Source organism: Emys orbicularis, chromosome 2 (assembly GCF_028017835.1).
Source record: "Emys orbicularis isolate rEmyOrb1 chromosome 2, rEmyOrb1.hap1, whole genome shotgun sequence".
Lineage (NCBI taxonomy): Eukaryota > Metazoa > Chordata > Testudines > Emydidae > Emys > Emys orbicularis.
This window is the reverse complement of record NC_088684.1, coordinates 120,874,299-120,900,797: the sequence shown is the minus strand read 5'-3', so window position 1 is coordinate 120,900,797 and position 26,499 is coordinate 120,874,299. Positions and strand designations below refer to the sequence as shown.

Below are 26,499 nucleotides of genomic sequence, written 5' to 3'. Positions count from 1 at the left end.
ATCATGACCTAGTACAGTTCTGTGGTTGAGACAGTGCAGATGCTGCAATAGAGGAAGATACAAATAAAATGTTCTCATCTCTACCACAGGCCTACAGAAAAAATCCTTATATTGCAACTGATCAGACCCACAGGTGCATTGAACAGGACCTGTAAAAATGAGCAGCTAGCTCTACAAGAAGAGTCCTAGGACATTGAGCTCAACAGCAACCTTGCACATGAACACTAGCAGTTACTGCAATCAGGCTCTGTATCCTCAGTGACTCTGGCCTTTCAGATACACCCACACAGAGTGCAAGCAGTTCAAAAACACTGCACAGACATTTGTAAACAGTACCTGAGTCTGGAAGTTGACTATATTTTCCGATCACTGGATCCACAGACCGCAAAAGATAAATTAAAATATGAGAGAGAGAGAGTTAAATATGTGATTTATTCAAAGTGAAAAACAAACACACAACACCCTCCCCCCACACCAAACCAAACTGCAGCCCTCCACCTCCTCCCCATACTCTTTCCTTTCAGCATCACGACTGGATTGGAATAGTCTTTCAAAACCAGTTTGACACAGCATGCAATTTCCAGGCCTATTCCCAACTGGAGGACGGAATTCTAATGAGATGATGATAATAAACGCACAGTGGTAAATCATTTGAAAAGAACCAGAATTAGCACTGAAATTAAACAAAAGTCTCTTTGTTGGTAAAAAAGGCGGAAAAGAAACTGCAGTCAAGCTTTGCTGTAACCCTGAGGGAATGGCCACAGGGGCTTTAGTTAGAGAAGGAAACGATTACAATCAGCATCCCTGCGTTGCTAAAACACATCTTTTTCCCTTGCCAAAATCCAAAGCGAGTTTACAGTGTTTAAAATTATTCACAAGCTGCTTTTTGGCCCACATTCCTACCCGGCACTAAAATGCTACATAAAAAGCAGAACAATAGTTATGCGAGCCTGGCAGAACACCCTAGCAGTTGCGTTACTCCAGAGAGCTTAGAGAAGTTCTGACTCAGGAGAAACCCTGAAATCTGGAAGGAAATCCCTGACTGAGGCCTTACGAGAGACACACACACGCATACACAGACACAGACACACAACCTTTAACAAATTATACAAACAGCATGGCCATTCATTTCTCTTCAAACCATTGCCTAACTGCTTGTAAGGAGTGATGGTGGGATGTGACTGAGGGGGAGAGACCGCAGTGGAAGGATACAAGCTGTTCCAGAGTTCAAGGCTGCCTTTTCCTCCTACTTTTGTATGGGCAGTTTTTAGAAATGGGAGGGCAAATAGTATATGATGGGGCACATCTGAAAAGCCCAATACGTTAAGAAGTGCAGCAATGACAATAAGTTGCACCTCTTGTTGACTTTCGGTTGCTCTCAGCAGGTGGGAACAGAAGGGTTTAACATGGGCATGACATTAATTCTCATTAATTCTCTATGTCCATCTTCAAGGTTAAGAATGGAACACAGCAGAACAAAAATAATTTAGAAATAGTTGTAATCTATCATAATTCTGTTTCTTCAAAGGCATGCTTTTTGTAGTTCATCATTATGCAGAGTATTATTGTGACGCTGTTTTAAAAGGAAGATGACCATGTTTACATATTACCACTGATGTATCAAGACTGTTGCAACCATTGATGTATCAACACTGTTGCACAATTGTGATAAATCTTATGCAAAGCACGCCTTTTAAGGTGTCATTGGAAAAGTTGTAATCTGTTGAACAATGTTACCCTGTTTATATGCGTGTAGTATCACTGTATGTGAAGTTATGAATCTTTGCTACATCTCAAACATATTGTGTTCCTGGGTAACACCCACAAAACAGATTTACATCAATACCAGCGAGCCATGGCTGATGGACCATTAAGGAAAAATCAACTCTTCCAAAGGGCCCCTCCCTATGCCTCAGAGAATATGTAGACCATGGATGCCTCATGACTCAGCCAGGGCACACAGACCATGTGATCCCTGACTCCCATGTTTGTGCCAGTAACCTTGCAGGTACATGGACTGGGGGGTATAAATTGGAGACTGTGATATCATGTCCTTGCCTCTTGCCTGCTTCACATCTCTGGACTATGATTTCTAACAAAGGGAAGCTTTGAACATGGACTGAGGACCCCCAATCTTTTGGGCGATCCAGGGAGACTTACTGCAAGATAGCAGATTTAACATCACTGCTATTCTCCTGATCTGCAAACTCTGCCATCATCTGCAATGTATATGATTCACTAATCATTTATAACTCTTCTTTTTTTTTATTAAAAAATCTTTAGTTAGTTTACTAAAGATTGACTGCAGCATGCTATTTGGTAAGATCCTGAAGTATATATTGACCTCAGGTGGGTGTCTGGTTTATGGAACTGGAGGAAGTTAATACATACAATTTCTGGTTTTAATAATCATTTACCACAGAAGTCTGGTTTGTCTGGGTGGTGCACAAGGGGCTAGAGGTCCCAAAGAGAACTATCTTTGGCTTCATAATAAGTAATACAGTATTTTGGGAGCACATTTTTGTTACTGGCTTGATTAAGTCTTATGATAGACTAAACTACCAGTCTGGGGTATATGCCCTGTATTCTGGCAGTCTGACCTGAGACTGGTGTTCTTAGCTGTGTTCCATAGCAGGCAGTGTGACAATAATTACTTAGACACATGCATGTGCTATACATATGTCTTAATTACACTGCTACCTGTGTATGGCCAATGTGTGGCCACACAAATTTACCAAGGGGGAGGGAGGAGATAGAGAACACACCTCCAGTTTGGGTGGGTCTGCTCCCAATAACTTTATAGTAGTGAGACATGTTCCCCTCTGGCTTTTTCTCCAAAAGGCAATTTGACAGATGTTCAGACACACGCCTTTTTTTTTTTTTTTTAAACACACTATTTTTATAAGAGTGGCAAAACCAGAAACAACCTGAACCCATCCAGCATCAACCCACAGACCTGGTATTCACTGTTCTTGTCTCTGCTAGAGACTGCCTCTTTTGCAATTATAAGAGGATGGAAATTTTGGGACTCTGCCATCAATCAATTCAACTTCCTAAGCAGGCTCATTGCAGGTCAGAAAATCTAAGAAAGAGGAGGGAACCAAGAATGGGAAACCAATTTCCTTTAGAGCCTCCTTGGAGAAAAAAAAAATCTGGTAAAAATTGTATGCCATTTCCACGCATTCTCTTAAGACAACAAAATTTTTTTTTTTTCCCTTTTAAAACCCAGACAATCAATTTTGACACATCATCAGAGATTGAAATCCACTCTGTTTTTAACTCTTCTCAGCGTGGGTGACTAGCTCTGAGCTCTGCTACAGGAATAAATCCCTGCACCTAGAACAATGAACTGAAAGAATAAAGGGGAAATTGGAGTGAGAACAAAAGAGTTTCATTGTAGTTGAATATGTATAGAGAATGGGCCCAAATCTACAGTGACTTACATTCCCTATTGCTTTCGATGGGATTGTACAGCATGTGAATCTGCACCATCCACAGAGAGCTGATTTACTGCTCTTCTGTTCTGCAACAGACAGGTGTTTTTCCATATGTCAGTTGAGAACAGCCATTGATTCAAGGCCTCATGCAGCTTTGCAAGGTAATGCTCTCTGACCAGTATCAAGGTGCAAGTCACTTATGCCTTCACTTACAGTTGAGAAGGCCTAACTGTAGAAGCGATGCCAGAGCTGTGAGAATCATGAACAGCAGCAGTCCTCCTCTTCGCCCTAGAAACCCAACGACTGGGCACATAGCCAGGCAGGATGCCAGAGCAATCCCTGCCATGGTATAGTAGTCTGTATAGAAATGGTGGGGGTTCGAGTTCTTCATTTCATGACCCATCATGCTTTTTGCAAAGCAGTGATGTATCCCAAACCCGGTCAGCCTAGAGGAGACAGAAAGTGACAATGGGAGACCACTTCTGAATAGGCAGGCAAATATTGCAATGCAACAAGGAGCTGGAAAGAAAAGGGAAAAACAAACGCTTTGAGGCAGGGACTTCTCTTACTAAGCCTATACAACACCGAGCCCACTGGGGGCTGGATCTCCTTTGAGGCCTCAAGGTTCTACTGTAATACAAATAAACAATGATCAAAAATTGACCAAACCAAAAGACTTGTGATCAACTGACCTGATTCTAATAGGCGCTAAGCCACAGCAGTTCCCAAATCAAGCCATGTGAGATTACATTTTTATTATGTGATTGGAAGCAACCTGAAATCAGTCATGAAAACCAATCAGAAGCTGCCTTCAGATTAATTTAATAGACGTCTGTTACGATCTAACATCTGACCCATGGCTTTTAGAATGAGTTCTGCTGTGATCAGTTTTATGAAGAAGGGCTGTATGGCTGGGCAGCAAGGAAGCTTAATACAAAACAGATCACACCATAGATAGTAACTTCACTCCCCAAGGTAGTGCTGCTGCCAAAATAACTTTTAAAATGAATATTTAAAGTGACATACTGAACCTGTATTTAATTTGTTACTATGACTGTAATGAAACAGAAAATCTATGGCTTGAATTGTGATTCATGCCATACTTCAGTATCAATTTCTTCCACTTATTTTTTACATGAAAACAGGTTCCTCTATTGACCATTTCTCCTCTGTTTCAAATATTTATTAAAAAAATAAATGGTGGGTGTGGTGAGATTCATCTGGATAGTGCCAGACCTTAGTGCAATGTAAAATCATTTCATGCGCTGACAGAGCTACTGGTGTATTTTAGTGCTACACCTCTCCCAGAAAAGGGCCTCATATCTGTGGCAAATTCTGTAGCATTTAGGTAATGTGGACCTGCTACAGTAACTAAGGAGCAGACTAAATATTGCCAAATTCATTCCATATCTGCATCATTAAGCCACATTTGGGCCTAGGTCTCCAGAATGAATGGCTAGTATGTTACACCATCTATCCTACTTAATTTCAGGATTTCGAAACAATTTTTATGGAAACCAAACTATGGAAAGCTTTTTTGTTTTTTTAAATAAACAAACAGTGGGGACTTATAACAGCTACATGAATGACAGCCCTGTGCATAGCAGACAGTGAAAGCCAAGATAGAAACGTGCACCTTTTGGAACTGCAGAATTGACATGTTTTACACTGACAGAATGCACTACAGGACACGGAGTTGTTTATTCTTGTACAAAATTTCATTTGCTTCCGAAATCTACAGAATAATCGGTACATAATTTATTTTCTGTCTTAACTCTGGTGCTTGCTATCTTACAAACACTATTTAATATGCAACTAGACAACACTAATATATTACACAAATATATGCAGAGATGATATCCATGTGATAAACGGAAGGCCCATGAGATAAATGAATTCATTATACAATTTATTACCTGTGCTCTTCCCTTTAATCCACATCCCCGGGATTTATTCTAACATCCTACAATTCTGAGGAGATTCAAACAGTTGCCTTTTTTTTTTTTTTTTAAATAAATCAACGTGCCCTGAAAAAAATTTCCCCTTTCTCCCCTGAAATGTCTTATTTTCCCCAAAATTCACACCTGCCTGAATCTCAGGACAGATGCAGGAGGAATAATAAATAATAATAATAATAATAATGATGAAAAATAGGCTCTTCTTTCCCTAAAATAAACTTGAGATCTGCCTGATAAACACAAATTTGATTCACAGTCTTCAAAGAATGCAAAACTTCTCCACTGACAATGGCCCAAAAATCATCCTTTGTGTTGCTTTTATTCTGGTCTTGGGAATTTCCAAACAAGTCTAATTAAAAGTGGGGTGGGGTGAGGGGGGAATTCATACAGAGACAATGTTCATAAATCCACTTGAGTTACTGTAGCTATAAACTCAGTCTAGCAGCAAAAAAATTGCTCCAAAATGCATGAGGCCACCGCAGTGGTTATTAAAAGCCCACCACTTCTTTCACCAACCGACACTGTAAATTAAGGCGCTGATCAGGCAACTGATTCAGCACAGACAGATCTTTAGAGTCAATGGGCCTCACCCAGGCAGGATCAGTTGATCCAATGCCGCAATTCATAATCATAGGTCACTAACGTCTCATGTGAGTGAAGATTACAGGTTGGGGCCCTAAAATCAAGTGGAAATTCCAACTATGGGCAGGGAACATATATTTCTACACATAATTTTTCTTGGCAATTTCTGGTCTTACTATCACCACTCCATCCCAATTTAAAAATCTCACAGGTGATCCAAATGGGCACTTTATATAATTGACATACTAGGAAACTCCACTATCGTTGCCCCCTCACTTTCCCCTGTTCCCTTCCACACCCTCAAAAGTAGTTAGGGTAATTTTGAAATAGATTTCAAGACCGTACATTTACTTTTATTACACACTTGAGAAGCTCTCCCAGTTTTGTGTGAAATAACTCTCAATCACGGCCTGATCCTGCAAACACTTAAGCACATGCTTAACTTCACTCATGTAGATATTTGCCAGCTTGAGGCCTGAGAATGTAGGTGTCACACTACTGTGTTTGAGAAAGTGCACTTTCCCTGTATACCCCTTTAATGATTTGGAGGAACTGAAGTCCTTTTTGTCCAATTTTCAGGACATCATGGTCAGCTGCTATACAGGCCACAGCTTAGTATTTATTGCCAGGCAACTTCTTCCTTTGCCAAATTAATCCATTACATTTTAGAAAATGTTAAACAGATTGTAGATAAATTATGCAAACAGTGTTATAATTCTGCAATTGATTACATTCAAATCAACCATATGTGCTTATTTCCTCCTTTCCCCTGTGCTTTATTTGAAATAAAGTCAGGATAAGATGGCAATATCCTTGGACTTTTCACCTCACTTGCTCCCCTCTACCTCCCAGATAATTTAACACATGCAAATTAAACTGGTAGCCATTAATTTTAATCCAGGATAATGGAAGTCTACAGCTTGACCTCTCACTTGAGAGAAACTTACAAGACCCAACACGAAGCTACTGAACAATTTGGTTTAAATTTAAAAAGGACACCATCGAATGCACCAAAGACATTAAGCAGTTCGGATTGATCTGCTTCCTTGACATTATCCATTGGAGGTATAAAGTGGGATTTTCAAAAGCACCTATGGGTACATCTACACTGTGTTTTAAACCCTGTGGCACTGAGTCTCAGAGCCCAGGTGTACAGACTGGAGCTTGTGCTACGGTGCTGAAAACAGCAGTGCAGACGTTGCAGCTTGGGCTGGAGCTCAGCCTCAAAAGCCCACTCCTCTCCTTGGGTTTCAGAGCCTGAGCTACAGCTGAGTCCAAACCTCTGCACAGTTGTTTTTAGCGCTGTGGCATGAGCCCCAGTCTGTAGACTCAGGGCCTGAGACTCTCGACCATGATTTTAAAACTCTGTGTAGATGTATCCTAAGTGACTTAGGAGCACAAGTCCTGTTGAAACTGGGAGGGGAGGGTGGAATTCATGTGAAAGTCAATGAACTTGTGCTCTTGTCATTCGGAAAATCCTATCCAGAGTAGCAAGTTTGTGCAAGACAGAAATATACAGTTGGTCACGGACACAACAATGCACTTGCACAGCTACCATTCCCAAGAAAGCACCTTATGCTTTTTGCTCCACAGCTTAAAATGTCAGATGACTACTTCCTTAAGCTTCTACACGAGATCACTCTTCTGGTAGAGCTCACTCTTCTTATCAAAGATCAGCTCTCTAAGACACTGGGTTAAGGGTCCTGTAATGGGGCAGGAGAGCCTCCATATTTCCATCACCGTCCACATCTACTTTCAGTTTACCAACAGAGAAAACATTCAACATAGTTGACAGGAATATGTTGGACTTACGAGTTCACACACAATACTACAATGTTTTTCCACAGGTTCCTGGTTCCCACCACTTTAACAATGCAGACCTTCTTGGGCCTCCTGGTAAGCTCCTTCTCCAGCTCTGAAACAAAACAGAAGGTCATTCTCTTGGTAGTGGGGGAGCAGAGTAGCCAGTGGATTTCAGATTTTATTCTGGATGTTCTGGGAAGAGGGAAAGTAGGGTTCTCCTCCCCTCCTGTCTCAGAGTTCTGGGGATGCCACACCCTACACACTCACTCACTCCTTGATTTGTTTTTCTCTTATCCTTCCATGTGTTGTTGATCCTCTCTGCAGTCTTGGAGGGCTGCATGTGGCTCCCTGCAGATTCCAATGCTACTCACAATTTAAAAAATGTATGCAAAAATAAAAATAAAAATTGGGGAGTTAGGGATGGAATGTAGATGGATGGTCCTTGAGAGATGTCAAGTTGCCTGATACACTAGCAGAGGTTCTGGTGTATTTAGTCCTAATCAGCAACACTGTTTTCTAATCCTTTAATCATTCTTGTGACTCTTTGTTGATAAATTGGAGAGGGTTCAGAATAGTCCCATCAGTGCCAAATAGAGAGGTAAAATAACCTCTCTACTCCTACTCAAGATTTCCCTATTTATGCATTCAAAAAGTCACCCAAAAAGTCTTGGACTAGTCACAATATATACTGACTGCTTATAAGACTGCAACCCAGCCTCCCACAGTAGTTTGCATCAGCTCACTTCATACATATATTAACAGTCTGGCTGTCTCTAGTACCTCCATCTTCCCCAACCTTTTAAAGGGATTCAGGATAAAAGAAGATGAATGAAAACCACTGGGGAAGTAAAGAAAATGAAGGTAATGGGGTGGGGGAGAAGAGGGACAAACAAAGAACAGACTTGTCTGCTATTATCTGGAAAATCTATCTTTTGCACGGAAAATCCCCCACACCAATAGAGAAATGCTATTTTGTAATCTAATTATCCATGTTCTTCACTGCCCACAGATACACTAGGCAAGAGTTCAAACATTAACTATGAGACACATTTTAAAGGAAAGAGATATGAGGATGCTGTCACGCTGTTCTCATAATTACATTTGAAATCTTTCAATTGCTAATCCACAAAATGCAGCAGAACACACCAGATGACAGAATCACAAAATACAGAGATCAGAAAAAAGTAAGTTGGTCATATTATTATTCATAATAATTATTTGTATTACGTTAGCAACTAGGGACCAGAGTGTGCTAGGTTCTGTAGAAACACAAGAAAAAAGATGGTCCCCTGCTAGTACAGGATTGCTCCCTACAGTGCATTTTTAATGCTTTGTCCAGTCTAGTTTTAAATTTCTCAAGCAAAAGGCACTTCCCACCTCTTTCTTTGGGAGACTATTTTAGAGTTTTAGTGGATCAATATATTTTTGCGGATCTCTAGCTTAAATTTTGCCTCTCTTAATGGGATGATATTAACTCAATCATACCTCTTATGCCATCCCAAATAATTCCTCTCCATTCCTGATTTTTACACTCTTTAGATATTTGTAGACCATTATCTCCCTTATTAATCATCACTCATCCATGCTACACGTACTCAATCCTTTCAATATTTCCTTATGTATCAATCTTCTCAAACTCTCCTAATCCTCCCACTTTGTTGTTTTTCTCCGAACTCTCTCTGGTTTGTTATGATGAGGACACCCAGCAATATATTCCAGATGTGGTTGCACCATCTGAACACATAACCTTGTGGAAGTAGGTTTTCTCCGACAACCTCAAACTGCAGACCTGAGCATATGCACAGCACCCAGTAAAATGCTCCAGTCACAAACCCAGCCAGTTATCCTCTCTAAATGAGACTTTAGTGCTAATGACTATTAGCACTAAAATTTCAGATGCAGAGGTTACAGTCACTGGATTGCAAACAAATGAAATACTCTCAGTAAGCTTCAAAGTCATCTACCCTTTCCCACTCTATTATTTTTACATTTTCCTCCCCTGCATAGTTCATATTTATAACCAGGTATTCTCCAAGTAGAGAGCAAGGTTGATTTACATTCAAGCTCTAATTGATAGCAACAGATTAGCTACCCAGCCTGCAAAGACTCTCCAACTACAGTATTGACTTCCCATTTAAGTTTATACTACAGTAAACAAAAAAGTACCCCTCCTGAACTCTAGGAGCCCTTGGCAAACTCTTAAAAATACATAAACAAACCGATTTACTAAGTCCTGAAGAAGAACAGCCTGCCTGTAGCCCCTCTCTTTTATACCAACAAGGCTCTATCTAAGGTGCCTCGACTGACTAAGTGTAGTAGTATGTCATGGGGATAGCGATGGTCTATTACAGTGATACTCAGACTGAGGATCTCGAGCCGCAAGTGGCTCTTTAATGTGTCTCCTGTGGCTCTTTGCAGCACATGATATGAAAACCTTGTGTGATTTAAATTATTAACCAATCTAAGTTATTAACCAATCAGAATGCTTTTACTACGTTATTAACCAATTGTAGTTGATAACATTTTATATATCCCTTTCATACGGTTTAATTTACACTATTGTGGCTTTTTGGGGTAATGTTGATCGCTAATTTGGCTCCTGAATCACTGAGGTCTGAGTATGACTGGTCTGTTACTTAAGTAGATCCCAGATCATTTAAGTTGTATAGGTCAATGTCATCTTAAAATCAACCAGAAACCAACAAGCTGGTATTGGAGATCACAGATTGTAAAAAGCCATTACTATCATAGGTGTATTGCAACAGAATAAACACAGATATTTACTTGATGATTCTGCACTGGATTTCCCCAATTAAAAACAACCTGCATTTAACATTTCAGTTTTTATTGCTTCATTAAGATGTTGGGTATGAAGCTTCCTTTACTCATCACTCACAGCCCCATTATATGCCTTCCTGTCCTCCACAGCATCACTATTTGTAACATTTCCACTCAGGGAAAGAGCAGGAAAATGATGAACAAGGAAGCTCTTTATAACTTCAGTGGAAACTAGAACTATTCATTAGGAACTATAACGGCCTCATGAAAAAAAATAAATCAGCCTCCGATTCCTCTGTACAAACTTTGAAGCTGTTGAATTTTCATGGGATTCTCTGCATTTCAGACGTGCTGCTTTCAGATGAAACTAACTTGAGCCCATTATTACCAACCCAAAATCTATAATGCTTTTAACCTACCTCTTCCCTTCTGCCTTGTGACAAAGAGAAAGAAGCAAAGCTCGTTAACCAAAGCCCAGCAAAAGGACATTCAAAACCACCTGTAGTCCATGGGCATGGTTTGATTCTAGAGCCCTGGAGGGGGACATGCATACCTTACACTTTCAAATGTTAGTAGCAATAACATTTAAACACTTTCACAGCTCTTTTCACTATCAAAGTATTTTTACAGAGAACTAATCCTCACAACACCCATTTTGCAGGAGGGAGATCTGAGGCACAGAGAGGGAAAGTAATCTGCTCACCAAACAGCCAGTCAGTGGCAGAGATAGGATTACAACTCAAGGGTTCCTGACTCCCTATCCTGTATTAATTTTATTAGCCCATGATGCCCATCTGTAGTAAATTACATTTTTTAAAATCAATGTTAAAGAACATTAAGGTTCCAAATACACGTTAGGAAGTGCCAGATTAAAGGTTTCACTTGCAACCTTAATTCAGTCCCCTTGCGTGTATGCATTATGATACAGTCTTTAATTACAGGATCACATGCTATTTTTTTCCACAAGATTTTCTCTTTATGCTGTGAATGGGGCGGGGGGGGGGGGGGGTTATTTAATATTTATTTTTAATCCTCCTTGTTCAATGTGTGGCCTTAGGCCTTATTTCATGCACATCATCCAAACCCTGTATTGAATACAGAATTATTAGTTTCCTTGTGGGCATTTCTATGGTGCTCTCACCAGAGCACCTGAACTCTTCACAAAGATGAATGAAATTATCTTTACAACTTTTCAGTGAGCCTAGGGGTATTATCACCCCCATTTTATGGATGGGAAACTGAAGCACAGAGTTTTAGGCTGAAATTGTCAAAGATATCCACCATTTTTGGTGCCCCACTGGAAAAAACTTAGGCCTTGATTTTTCAGAGTACTTAGCATTATATAGCACATTACATGTTCAAATCATAGCTCCCATTAACTTAAGCTACAGCTGATAATGCTCAGCTCATCTGTAAATCGGACCCCAGGGTATCAAGCCAGGCACCCAGAAAATGAGGAACACAATTAATGGCCACCAGTGAAAAGTTTGGTTTAAGTGACATGGCCAGAATCACAGAGGAACTCTGTGGCAGAGACAGGGATAGAATCCAATGCTCCAGGGCAGCATTTAGATGCCTTAATCATGACACTGTTCTTTCTCCTCCTGCAATCCTCTGCCTCATTCACTACACACCTTCCAACTTCTGCAACAAATGAGGTAGGGATCCTACAGACAACAGCTTCATTCCAGGAGAATCGTCCATCCTGTGCTCTGAGGAAGGCAAGGGTCCTGTGGAAAAAATAACTTGTGATCATGTAATTAAAGATTGTTTCATAGCACAAACACAAGGAGGCCAAATTAAGGCTGCACAGGCAATCTATTCCTAACTTTTGAGTGTTTGACTTTGCACGCTTATTTTAATTTTTATTTTTATTTTTTAAATGTAGCTTCCTACAACTGAAAAACAACCAAATAGCACATATGGAACTATACTGACATACAGCATTTGTCATCATTATATCATCATAGTAATACATCTGAATGGACTAAGGAATACATATTATTTCAGAAGCAATTCTGCTCCTGTGATTTAGAAATAGGCTGCAAATTTCACCTATTTTTCGGCGTCACATGGAACTCCCTGGAAGTTCTCATTTCGAATTGGATTACTCACTCTCTGCTATCTGCATTTTTTCCCTGTACACTTTAAGTATTTTTTCAACTCTCTTATGCTGATTGGCCATATCTTGGAAATGAACATCTGCCTCCTGAATGTCAAGAGAGGCATTCCAGATTAGATTTTCATTCAGAGATAAGTAAAGAAGGGACTTTTGTTATTCAGTCTGGTCAAGTAGTTATTTTTTAATCAAGGAATTTACAAAAGTGTCTCCGTCACCATATACAAAAAAAAAAAAAAAAAAAAAAAAAAAAAAAGAAACACACACAAAGGCAGGTTTCCATGGAAGCATCAGGTCTGAAACTAAGACATTTACCAGTATAGACTTTCAAGTAGCCCATAGCAGAGCATAAACTAAAACAGTGATGTAGTCACCTTTTACTTAACTGTAAATAATGGTCTAGATCCTGACATGGTGTAAATCAGTGCACTTCTAGTGACTTCAATGGAGTTATGCTGATTTACATGAGCTGAGGATCTGGCCCTTTGTCTCAAGTGTAGAGAGTGTATCCTATCACCACAATATACAAACTATTTAAAATGAATACAATCCTTTAATAATGTACAGGCAGAATGGAGTTTTGTGACTTCAAAATCCCTCAACAAACCGTTCCTCTCCTCCTTCCTCAAGATGATCTGTCATCAATATGCTTCCTTGTGATTTACAGCCTTCTTTGGTTAAAAACAACTTGTCTTTTAGCTACCCTGAAATGCAGGTTGTTTGTATGCCTCACCAAAGGAAACACTTGGATTAGTTCTGGTGGAAGATTTTCCCATAAAAAATTTACTTCTTTGAATGCAAAATTTTTCCTGTCAACACTGTCACAATATTCCTTTATTGTGAAAAAAGGTTACATTTTAATAAACGTTTATCAAAATTATAAAAATGTTATCACCATGCTTAGAGATATTCCATGTATAAAAACAGGTTTTTAGTAAACAAAAATGTCGATAATGTTTTTTTGATTTAAAAAAAAAAAAATCAATAAAAAGGGGTGATTATGAAGTTTGAAATGAAAAGAACTTAGAAATTTCAAATTCTTTGTGAACTAGTTTTTCATTTTTCAAATCAACTCTAATTAGTATGCTTTGGTGTCTAATTGGTGGTGACAATATGATTTGTAAGGGCAAAATATCTTCATGAAACAAACTGTTCCTGGCAAAAAACAAGGTGGCTGTTAAGCAATGAAAAATAAAAATACCAGAAGAGGAGGAGTTTTCTCCTTTATTCGGTCTCTTAGAAAAGTATAGCTTATAACGAACACCACATTACCTCTCTGTGCAAGGCTACTGAGAAGGTTGGAGCAATGCAAATTTGCAGTCATCTCGAGTCATCAGATAAGCTTGTTTTTCCTCATTAGTTTGTTTTTTGGTGCAGTTATGGCCGTGAGACTGTGCTGGTCTTGTTGGTTAAGGTTGTCCTCCTACTGATAACTTAGGATCAGATGTCTTTGCCAATGTACCTAGACTTTTCAGCTGCTTTTGACACTGTTGATTATGGCTAAGTCTACACTGGAGCTGGAGGTATAATTTCCAGCTTGTGTACATATACCCACACTAGCTCTGATTGAGCTAGCATGATAAAAATAGAAGCATAACCACAACTGTCTGAGTGGCGGAATGGGATAGCCAACCCTAGTTTCATAGTTGGGCGGCTAGCCCCTCGTGCTGCCGTAGCTACATAGCGTGATCAAAGAATGCATATGTTTACCCAAGCTGGAAATTATGCCTCCAGCTCTGGGGCAGATGTACCTTATATGAGGTTTTGCTGCCCTGACTGCGTACCTTTACAGGTGTGGATGGGACTACTGTCAAATCATTCCATTTATTCCTTCAGAGAGACCCTTTAAGAGGTTAATTCACCCGAGGGGCTCTATTGTGTGAATTTCCAGGGGGTTCTAATTCTTCTGCCCCTTACTTTTTTTCATCATGTGGTCCATCTTCCCATTGACTTCAATAGGCTTTGGTTCAGGCGCACACTGAGGCAGTTTGAGTCGCAGTGTCATCAGCAAGTGGATAGATGAGGACTTGCACCAAGTAGTGTGAACAACATGAAATTTACAAAGGGCTCAGAATCTGTTCACTGTTTGGACTGAAATTCAAGTCCAAGGAGTTTCCCCCTCCACCCGAAAACTAGTTCGCCCACTTATAAGCTCCATAATAAAGAATCAGCATTCACGATCTTCCTCAGGGCATTTCTGTGACTAAAGTAGTTGCTGTAATGATCTGTTGTGTTGCACATATTAATTTGATGGAAACATACAAGCAGAATTACAGTGGGTTTTCCAGCTGCAGATTGCTTCACATTTTCATTGCTAGGGACCTACGGAAGCAGTCTATCATTTAGATGTATTGTGTAATTCTGTCACACAGGGCTATGTGTGATAATATAGTGAGTCAGAATATTGAGAGACAATGGGATCCTAGCTAAAGCAAAGCTATACACTGTCTTTTCCGCTGGAAGACACAAGGCAGTTAAAATAGACTGGCGGACAGCTCAACAATAAGAAAAATGAAAATATGGAATTTCTGCACCAATATTGAGACGCTGCCCCCGACACCTGTTGTGTACAAGTACAAGCTTATCGCCCATCCTTCACTCGACACTTAAAACATAAAGCAGAAGCATCTGCTTTCCTCATTTGCTGCCAACATGCAAGATACCAGGATGGCCCTTTTGCACTGATGACCAGGTTTTCATTGGTCATTTTTGCCCCAGTGGCAGACACAAACCCTTGACCTTTTCAGCTTCAAGGACACTTGAGCGGATTGTCACAGGGTGGTCAGTCAGCTTCAGTAGAAACACCCTCACTATGTGAACGCACCGACCCTGTAGGGTAACAGAGGAGAGTATTGTGCCACAGCTTCATATTCTTCCAGACCATCTAACACGCTAACATCATCCTCAATGACTAGAAGAAGGGTGTTATTCTGCCTCTGGCCAAACATGGGGATACGGCCAATTGTAGCAGCTAGAAGTATTACACTGTTGTTGGTCCCAGGGAATGTCTTTGCTTCTGAGTTTGTGTCTCGAATCAGCGATGCACTGTGGGGCAAAGGCTGGGATACTCAGTGCAGTTTCAGACCTGGTCCCTCCACTTTCAGCCAGATCTTTACCTGGAGACAGCTTTTTGAGAAGATGGCTGAATTTAGTAAGCCATGCGCAGCACTTTTTATAGACTTCTGTCAGGTCTCTGTGTCAGTGCATCGAGCAAGTTTGTGGGATGTCATGAGGTGATACAGCATTCCTGGGAAGAGACTGTCATTGACAGAGGAGCCCTAGAATGGAACAGAAAGCTGTGTTTGCATCAGTGGCAGATACACGGCATGGGTCCGTATTTCCCACAGAAGTTTGGCAAGGCTGCATCTTGTCACCATCATTGCTCAACATTGCCACTGACTGGCTGATGGATAAGGTTGATGAGGCACTCTCGGTGGTGTCGAGCTGAACGTCAGTTTGTTTTGAGACAGCGAATTACACTAATGACATCTCCCTGGCTCAGTCTGGTGAATCGCTGCAGCTAAGAGCCACTCTCTTCTGGCAAGAAGCAACACACATTGTGCTGGTTATTAATCCAGAAAAAACTAAGTCCCTGCCCATTATCAACAAGCAGCCTCCATTACAGCCAGCTCAGCATTAACATGTCAGGATTGATATCAAGCAAGCGGCAACTTTCAAATACTTGGGAAGCATCACAGACAGTGCTGGAGGATGTTGGAAAAATGCTAATACTCCTATAGTAGCAGCAACTGCCACGTTCCAGCTCTTTCAGTGGCCTCTGTGGAGACATTGGGACATCTAGGTTACTACAAAGCTGCAGATCTATAATACCACAATTATACCAACTCAGTTGCAGGTCAGTGAAATGTGGGGTTCCAGCCCAGGGCCCTGTGGACTGCAGCTGTCTATAGTGCCTCCTGTAACAGCTGCATGACAGCTACAACTCCCTGGGCTACTTCCCCATGGCCTCCTCCAAACACCTTCCTTATTCTCACCACAGGACCTTCCTCCTGGTGTCTGATAACGCTTGTGCTCCTCAGTCCTCCAGCAGCACACCCTCTCACTCTCAGCTCCTTGCGCCTTTTGCTCCCAGCTCCTCACACTCGCACCACAAACTGAAGTGAGCTCCTTTTAAAACCCAGGTGCCCTGATTAGCTTGCCTTAATTGATTATAGCAGCTTCTTCTTAATTGGCTCCAGGTGTCCTAATTAGCCTGTCTGCCTTAACTGGTTCTAGCAGGTTCCTGATTACTCTAGTGCAGCCCCTGCTCTGGTCACTCAGGGAACAGAAAACTACTCATCCAGTGACCAGTATATTTGCCCTCTACCAGACTCCTGTACCCCACTGGTCTGGGTCTGTCACAAGTTGTATGTGACAGAATTTGTTTTAACCTTTTTCCTTTTAAAAAATCCACCAGGATATTATATTAAAAATAACCGTGTTTTTAATTAATATAATGCCTTAGCCCTATGCCATATCACACAATACAAGATGAATAAAGGATTTCAAGTCAATGCAGCTCTCTAAACTGAATACAAATTGTAAACATACAAAAATTAAACACACAAATCAGCCCTTCCACCACAGTTAAAAAAGGTTATTTAGGTTGCAAATTCAAATACAGATGCTCCCCGACTTACGTAAGCGTTCCGTTCCAGAACGCCTTGCGTAAGTCAAATTTTGCGTAAATCGGGAATGTATACCCGACAATTACGCCAAAAAAAAAAAAGCGTACAGAACTTTTTCCATAAGTCCGGATTTGTGCAAGTCGGGTTTGTGTAACCCAAGGAGCATCTGTAGTATAAAGTTTGGATATGCTGATTTTAAAGTTGCCCGTGTGCCTTTAATTTGACCCCCCTTGTGTGTATGCATTATGATACAGTTTTTAAATTACATGATCACATATTATATTTTCCATAGGACATGATATTCTATTCTATATAGGTTCTCAGGCTACCCTCTTCAGTATAGTATCTGAGCACCTTCCAGCAGTGCATTAAGCAACACGAGGAAGATCTATCACAGGGGTAGGCAACCTATGGCATGCGTGCCGAAGGTGGCACGCGAGCTGATTTTCAGTGGCACTCACACTGCCCGGGTCCTGGCCACCCGTCCAGGGGGTTCTGCATTTTAATTGAATTTTAAATGAAGCTTCTTAAACATTTTAAAAACCTTATTTACTTTACATACAACAATAGTTTCGTTATATATTATAGACTTATAGAAAGAGACCTTCTAAAAACATTAAAATGTATGACTGGCACACGAAACCTTAAATCAGAGTGACTAAATGAAGACTCGGCACAACGCTTCTGAAAGGTTGCTGACCCCTGATCTAGCATGTATTTTGTTTTGGAAGTTGTGTGGTTTTTTGTTTTGTTTTCAATAATATATACACACTCACTGCTATATGTTTAGGTTAGCGAAGGCAAGGTAAAAAAAAAAAAATGCCCCTTGCATTTGGTGATGAGATCTGTGATGGTCCTTAATTCCTGGGGGAGTTGATTCCACAGTTTTGGACCAGCCCCCAAGAAAGTTCTCTCTCCTGCACAGGAGAGCTTTAGCCTTATTATAGAAAGTTCCATTGTGCCAGAGGAGCTAAGTTGTGAATCACAGACTTTATCCTGTCCCATTCACTCACCAGGTTGGATGCCCATGAGGGAGAATTCAGGTTGCCAAATGTATTTCCTAACTTTCTAATACTTGATTTTAAAACCTAAGTCCTAAATAACATTTTTAATGTAGTTTTAATATTTCATATAATTTACATACACATACTGTAATCTAAAATTGAATATATATTGACAGTTTACCACAATATATACATAAAACAATATTATAATCTAATAAGCATCACAACAGAGTAGATTGGGCCATACTCAGCACATAACAGACCACTTGGTATAAATACCAAGATGAAGCAAACATCTGGCTAGGATTTCAATTTTTAATGTACAAATATTGAGGATAAGAGTATCATTTAGTCTATTAGCTTCTGGTGCAATAGCGACATTTTTCACTCTGTGGGTGAAATTCACCTGAGTGCAGAGAAGGCCATCGCAAGAACCTATGGATTAATCTATTCCCATGTTAAGGGTTTAATTGGGATTTCAGTTGCTCATGAGGTATTGAATGAGTTTTCTGTACTGGGGTGAAATGCACTAATTCATAGTGATGGGCAGTGAGAGCAGACTTAACCGAAGAACAGTTAAGCCATAAAAGTACACTGAAAAAATGTACTAGCTGGCTTCTGGGTGACTGTTCAGATACTGATTCTAAGGGACATTCTAAGAGTATTTCTGGGCACTGCCAGTGCTTTGAAGAGTAAAGGGGAGCTTCACAAGAATTTGACAGGTGCAACAACAGAGATGGAGGAGCTTCAGAAAAATTTTCTTCTTTGTTATAATTGTACACAGACAGAGCCATATAAAGCCCTTCACTTTCTGAAACACTCTGAAGGACAATAACATCACCATGTCAATAACAATCTTAGCGACAATAATAGTCTGCTTTTCTTAAAAGCTTCAAGCAACCAGCCAACCAGGTTTAAATTTCCAACAAAAGCTACCTTGACCATCACCAGGAAACTGTCTTAAAAATTCAAAGTGACTTAAAAAGGAAAGTGAAATGACTAGCAAAGTAAGATTTTAAGAAATGGAAAGAAATTGGGACTATTTTTAGATCTGCTTAATGGATATTACTTAGAATTTGTTGCTTGGCTGCTGCCACTTTTCAATATGAATAAATTAATGTGTTCTGAAGAGCATAATCTCATTTATAGACAAAGGCTAATAGAAAAAGGCTAATGGTGGTCTCTCTAGCCATGGTGAAATGTATTGAGAGACATCTCTAAAAACATATTGCACTGAAAAATGAGAAATAATGTAACTGCTAGGACTATCCAATAAGCAGAGTAATTTAAACACAGCTACTGAGTTCAGGACTGTATTTCAACAATTGTAAAATAAATGAATGAATAAATAGGGTAATTTTACAGACGGTGGCTTGATTATTTAATCCGGGGCAGTTATGCCACATGAATACTTGCAAAAAACAAAGCAATTCATATGTCTGGACTTCCACTGCCTGACTTGTTGGGCAAACCTACTCACCGGGCATCACTCCTTTGATATCACTTTCAACGTTCATCTCGTTCTTGTTAGTGAAGTGAAGAATAAGTTTCTTGGCTGCCTCAAATTGTTGTGTAGCCATCAGCCACCGAAGGGACTCCGGGAAAATACTTCAAGAGATACAAAATGTGTTAGTGGATGCTTCCAAGGATCTATCAATGAGAGGCAACTGCATTTGTCGACTTACACTATTTGAGAATAAAGTAATAACATGGAAATGGTAAAGTAAGAATTGCCTGAACATTTGAGAAAAGGATGCTTTTTGTAAACAGTGCAAAAACAAAGGGTAAGATTCCCACTATATAAACTATCCAGGGGTATTTAATATCTCACCCTCCCACCATGTTTTCTTTTATACAGATGCACATAGAGACCAATTCCTGTTGCATCACGTCTTTTGGGGTCGTATAAAACAAAATAAGGCAGGGTAACAGGATTGTGCGCATTAGTACAACGTATGAAAGAGTTGGGGAGACTTGTCTACATGGTGAGTTAGTGTGTGGCAAGTCAGGGTGTGAATCTACAGTGCTCCAGTTTCGCATGTGCTAACTCTGTGTGGAGACTGATACAGCGCAGTGAAAGTCCTGGAGCGTGGCTGTTGAAGTATCCACATGCTGAGTTAGAGAGCTGCAAGCTGGCGCGCTGTAGATTCACACCCTGGCTTGCCTACCGCACACTAACTGGCCATGTAGGAAAGCCCTAGGAAGCACGGTCAGCAAAAGCCACCAGCTGCCAACCGAGTAAAAGAGTGGGACAGTTTCCAAATGGCAATTCTCACCCAGCGCTCTAGTTAAGGAAGTGACTGCAAGTTTTTTGAAGCTGGAGGTGGAAAATACCCTATTGAACTGGTTTATGATTACAACACAATGTTGATTTTGTTTTAAGGCAGATTGTTTAAAATTATCTGCAAAACACTATTTTTTCCCCTAGAAGTCAAAAATGTCCAGCTTCATAAACAGATTTTAAGGTATTTTGACAGAGCAGTGATATGTATATTCCTAGTATGGATAAATATGTAATAAGTAGCTTAACACTATGTTCAATTTTGTTACGACGAAAGCCCCCTATAGTGAAAATAATATTGCTTTATTTGTGTGATATGCTGCATAAAAATACCCCATATGGGATATTCCTCTGTACAATAATATCAAATATGGAATTAAGTCAAGTAAAATGGAATGCCACTTTGAATATAAACCTCACAGGAAACAGTGCTGAACCATGTAGGGGAACTTCAAACACTTACTTCTGATTTAATAGCGAGAGTGTCAGAGGACACACCATATACGCTTAATACGCCATTCATTATTCCTGAGGGTGGTGGATGAGCAACAGGGGAAAACATCCACCTTTGATATGAACTTCAAAGGAGCAATGTGGATATGAGTTCATAGAAATCTGATTAACATTGTACCTCAAGAAAGAACAGAATATATGAAAAATATCAGTTTTACCTGCATACAGCAGCATGTACTATAAAGGAGGTCAGAGCAGATTATCTATGGGTACTGCCTGGCCTTAAAAATCTATTAATATCTAACCAAGTCTAAAAGTAAGACTTGTGCGAGTTTGGAGAGCTAACAGATTGTCTGATGAAGGGTAGGCTGTTTAAGAGATGCAGGCTTAACACTGATTAGTAGTAGATGTCGTCAGAAATTACTAGTTCACATATGAAAGCTCTGATAAATCAGGAACTAAGAGGCAGCTGGTGTGCATGTCATTAAAAAACAACAACAACAAAAAACCCTTGCTGTCAGCTATGTCCCTGATCCGACCTGCTGCCCCACGACCTATATCCAATAAGGAGCAACTAAGAAGCATTTGATCAGATACATGTTTAAGCAATAATCACGAAAGGGCTCATATGCTGCGATACAAAACACACAATTTTGTACCATTAACACAACATTTTGGGGTGGTTCTCCTTAAATATATATTTTTCATAGAGTTCTCATTTATTTCCATTAAATGTAGACGTTCACCCTAAATCTCTGTCTTAATTGATTAACCTCTATATTTTCAAATCCATTTATTTTCATACTGAGCCAAACAGGCATGTGTGGAACTTTACAAAACACACAGTTGAAATAGGTCCACAAGATTTGCGGTCTTCTCCCTTGTGTAGGCCTCAATTTCTCTTTCCCTTTGACTCAGTAGGTATATTTAATCCTCTAGGGCATCTGATGACACAGTTTGTGTAACAGATGCATTATAAAATCAAGTTATACTAATCAGAAATTCCACCACAGTGCAGTGACCTTTGTCACCAATGCAGTCTCATGTATGTGAGGGGGCAGGGTGACAAAGGAATGGAGTAAAGGCAGCTGAACCATTGAACAGCCATCTCTTCAGGTTAATACGGTCAAGACATCACCCTTGGCTTGAATGCAATCCTAGATGAAGAAAAAGGCATATTGATTTTATGCATTAAAATAAGGAGAATGAAAAGGAAAACTGACCTGCAATCCAATGTGTCAAAGAACAGTAAGTAAGTACTGCAAATAGGAGAGCCGTTCCCCTTGACAGCTCATTATACTGCATTGATATCATGTGTCTGCCTCAGCAAATTTTCTAGCAGAACATATTGTTGTGGAAATGGCACATTTTGCAAATCGACTCAAAAAAAAAAAAGTCACTGAATGCAACACACCATCCAATATTTTGCCCTTGATAGCTGGCAGCAATAGCTACTCTAATGGTCCTTTGGAACAGTCTGCTTAGTAACTGAACAAAAGTCACCAGAAACCTTTGATAGCAAAGTGCTATTTGTACAGCAACTGCTGGAAAAGGATTGTGTTAATGGTTCTGAAGATGGTTTCCATGGTAGAAATTCCTTACAAGTATCATAGCATTGTTTTTTGTCCCAATCTTTCCATGCTGCATCATGGATTATTATTTATTTTCAATAATTCTTTCTAATAGTGGCTACAACGGTTTAGGAGCGCTCCATCAGAGAAGAGGGCAGTTTCCTTGCCTTGTGCGGCTCACAGTCCAAAGGACAGACAAGTAAACTATTCCCACTCACCCTACCCATCAATCATGTATGTTTTCTGAATAATGTAACTGAAAAGGAAGGCTGAGTGTCAACTCACCCACATGTGGGGCCTGATCCTGCAAACACTTAGTTTAACTTTACATATGTGAGTAGTTCCACTGACTTCAAGAAAAGGAGGGGTGAAAGTTTCAGTCACTCAGGCTCCTGCTCACCCTCCACAACGTAGCCCTCACGCACATTTGGAAGGGGAGAGCCCCAGTGTTAAGGAGATCATTGGGGTGGTGAATAAACACGATGTTAGTAAAGAGGGAGTTAGAAACAGAAGGGAGGGAGAGGATGAAAGAAGGTAGAAAGGAAGAGTATAGTGGCAATTGGGGAGAGAAAAGTTAGGACACAAGGGAAAAACCTAAAAATAACAGTCAGGGTCAGACGGTTTAAAAAGAGATACCCATTTTGTGTACACAGTGCAGGCAATTATGTATGAAAATGGGGTGACTGTACTAGAAAGTGGCTAGCTGGCTGCCCAGCCAAATCACCGTATTTGGGCATACAATCATGCAACACCCTGCAGAGCTGGGCTAGGGGCTGTTGCCACCATTTTACTGAGCAGCTGGTCACCATCCTTCTCCTGGAGCCAAACCACGCTGTGCTCTATTCTGCTTACACCAAAGAGGGGTGGAGGCAAGAAGAGCAGGGAGCACTCACCAGCTGGCCTACAGCCTACTGGGCAGAACAGCCCCGTTGTCAGAAGGCAGGCAGTGTTTCTCAGCAGCTGCCACAGCAAAATAGGCCTGGGCACTGAAAGATGAATAAGCCCTGAGGCAGTCTTAGCCATAGTAAGACAGCTGGCATATATATTTGGCAAGCACAGGAAAATCTTCAGGGCTGAGGTTTTAAAAATCATACACACACACACCTCTTCAGAGACACTCACTTCCTCAATACCTGTGTAAGTATCTTCTCACCTACTGTACAAAGGTGATATTTTCCTATATGAGGCTCCAACCCAATAAGTAATAGCATGCAGGCGGACTGCTGCATGGAGCCTCCGTGTGGACAATCTGCCTGTGCACTAACAATTGCAGGATTGGGGTCTAACACATCTAACCTTAACTGAACACTTCCTTTTGGAGTAAGATGATTCAGAAAAAAAAATATTTCAAAGACTGGACAGGCTACAGCTTCCAACCTGTGCAGCCTGTCAGGGACATAAACTGGAAAAAGAAGAGTGGAGAGGAGAGGGTAAAGGATTTCCAGTCCGCCAAGATCTTTGTTTTGGTCATTCAGGAACAAATGGGGGGGAAAAAGTCTCATTCCCCTATAGCTTCTGTACGATTCCAGCACTGGACATGCTCGAGCCCAAAGGCAAAAGACTTCCAGTTGCTCTAATTGCTCAGTCTGATGAGCAACAGCAGGAAATGGAAGACACCAAAAATTCTGACATAAAAAATCAGGGATTAAATGCATCTTGAGGTCCTCAAATAAACTTCCCTAATTGCTCTGTCTCAACTCCAGGCGATTAAACAACATATTAAGTTAAAATTCTCTTTTAAATATTTAATGCATTTTACTTTTCTTTTACCTGTTTCGATTTCGGTTGTGTGAACTCACATAGGGACTAGTCAGACTTGTGGCGTACACACACACACACACACACACACACACAGAGGTGGGATTTTTGCAGCTCTGACTTCCAAACTTTAGGCAGCATGATGGGAAACTTGAAAGCAAAAAAGGCAAACAAATGAAAAAAAAGCAAGCAAACAAAACAGAGAAGTTAGCCCCCAAGCCTGATTTCACGTCTCTAGTTCACTACAATTGTATCTCCTTGCATTGGCTTAAATTAGGATAATAAAGGAATGTTTATAAGCAGCTGCTCTGCCAACATCTTTTCACAACACAAACAAAATAGGAAATGTTTCCATTTTCTTTCAATTGCTGGATCAACCTTTTGTGGGCCGGGCGCCAAATATATTTGTGGGCCCCCATGTGGTTGTGATGGACCCCTTCCAAGTGTGGGCCCGGCGTGACAGTGCCACTGATGCCATAGTAAATGTGGTATTGCCGGGATGGGGATGAAAACATTTATTCAAAAACAAAAGAAGATATTTGAAGCCAGACTTGATTGAGACCTCCACTCAGCCCATAGAGAACGAACTGGGCTAACATCAATCTACCCAGAATACCATTGAATTTGGTTTGTATGGATGGGGGTTGTTTGTTAGTTTTGTCTTTTTTGTTTAAGCACTCAGGGCCTGCTTGGGGCCCTGAACACAAGTGCTTAATTAGCACACTTATGAGCCATCTTAAGCCCGGATGTAGCAGTCAGTGGTGTCACACCTGCATCTCCCCACCACCACCTCCTCCACCCAAAGTTATGTTTCGTAAATACATTTTTTGAAACCTGCATTTTCTACTTTGGTACAATGTTTACAAAACTTTGGGGCGGAGCGTGGGGAGGAAAATTGCTGGTGCCCATCTTTTGCAGGGAGAAAGGGCCACAGAGAGAGACACAGACTTTAACAATCCAGCCTCAAGCTCCTACCCCACCCTTCACTCCTGGGCTCTCCCCACCCCCATCCTCCTACCTTTCCCACCCCACACAACTAATCCCTAAAGAAAGGCTCTCCTCAATCTCCCTGCTACTGCCCCCCCCACACACTTTTACCCAGGGCCGGCTCCAGCATTTCTGCTGCCCCAAGCAAAAAAAAAAAAAAAAAAAAAGCCGCGATCGGCGGCGGCAGTTCAGCGGCAGGTCCTTCGCTCCTAGAGGGAGTGAGGGACCTGCCGCCCCCGAATTGCCACAGGTGCCGCCCCTCTCCCTTGGCCACCCCAAGCACCTGCTTGTTAAGCTGGTGCCTGGAACTGGCCCTGCTTTTACCCCAGGGCTGTCACCTCCCTCCCCCAGCCAGCTCCCCCATCGCACCGGGACTTGCCCCACAATTGCTCCTTTCCCCCCAAACTGCGCTGCGCCCCCTCCCCAGATTGCAGGGGGGCAGTTTCTGGACATTCCCACTGGCAGGGGGCACAGCAGCCAGCACTGACAAGCCCCGCTGTCACCGCCCTACCTGCTCCCAGGGACCACAGACAACCACCCCCCACCCTTAAGTTGCAGGGTTGAGACAGTGCCCAGGAGCCTCCGGGCATCACGGTCGCTGGGGGGCTGCACACCACCCGGGAGTCACAGGATTGCAGCTGCCGCTAGCTCCCCACCACCCCAGGAGAATGGGGGAGACTCGGGGGTGAGGGGAGCCAGGAGCTCCCACCTCGTGCCCCAAGTGGGAGGGAGGGCGCAGCGGGATTAGTGCCGGGAATCTTCTCCCTTCACCAGAACATTTCCTTGCTTGGGATTTCTTTTTGGTCCTTTTTGGTGTCTCTGCCCACTTCAGCTAGGGCGGCTGGCAACATGGCGCAGGGCATTCTGGGACTAGTAGTGCAGCTGCCAGCGCAGGTCCCAGGGCCCCAGTGGAACACAGCGGCGTGCAAACTACAACTCCCAGCATACCCTGCAACACCCAGTCCCTGTTGCATCTGCCCACTGTGCCAGGGGGTGAGGCCTAATAACCAAGTGGGACTAAGGCCCACCTCAGCCCCACCCAGGAAGAGGCTGGTGCTGCAGGGAATCCGGGACAAACGCTGTTCCGGAGTCACTCAGCCCAGAATCAGGACTTGAACTCTGCATTTTGGGACTGTCCCG

General features: G+C 41.4%; 1 protein-coding gene across 2 annotated transcripts in view; it reads right to left on the bottom strand.

The window, feature by feature from the left end:
- The window catches only part of SLC22A23 (solute carrier family 22 member 23), a 174,862-nt gene that overhangs the window by 12,760 nt on the left and 135,603 nt on the right, over positions 1-26,499 (bottom strand). Inside the window, exons 5-9 of one of the 2 annotated variants that reach the window (XM_065399714.1) lie at positions 19,790-19,917; positions 12,193-12,288; positions 7,790-7,892; positions 3,651-3,883; positions 337-369 (exon numbers count right to left, since the gene is read on the bottom strand). In XM_065399714.1, the coding sequence (XP_065255786.1) occupies positions 337-369; positions 3,651-3,883; positions 7,790-7,892; positions 12,193-12,288; positions 19,790-19,917 (593 nt within the window). The remainder of the gene's footprint in view (positions 1-336; positions 370-3,650; positions 3,884-7,789; positions 7,893-12,192; positions 12,289-19,789; positions 19,918-26,499) is intronic. The other variant, XM_065399716.1, reaches the window with a different exon arrangement.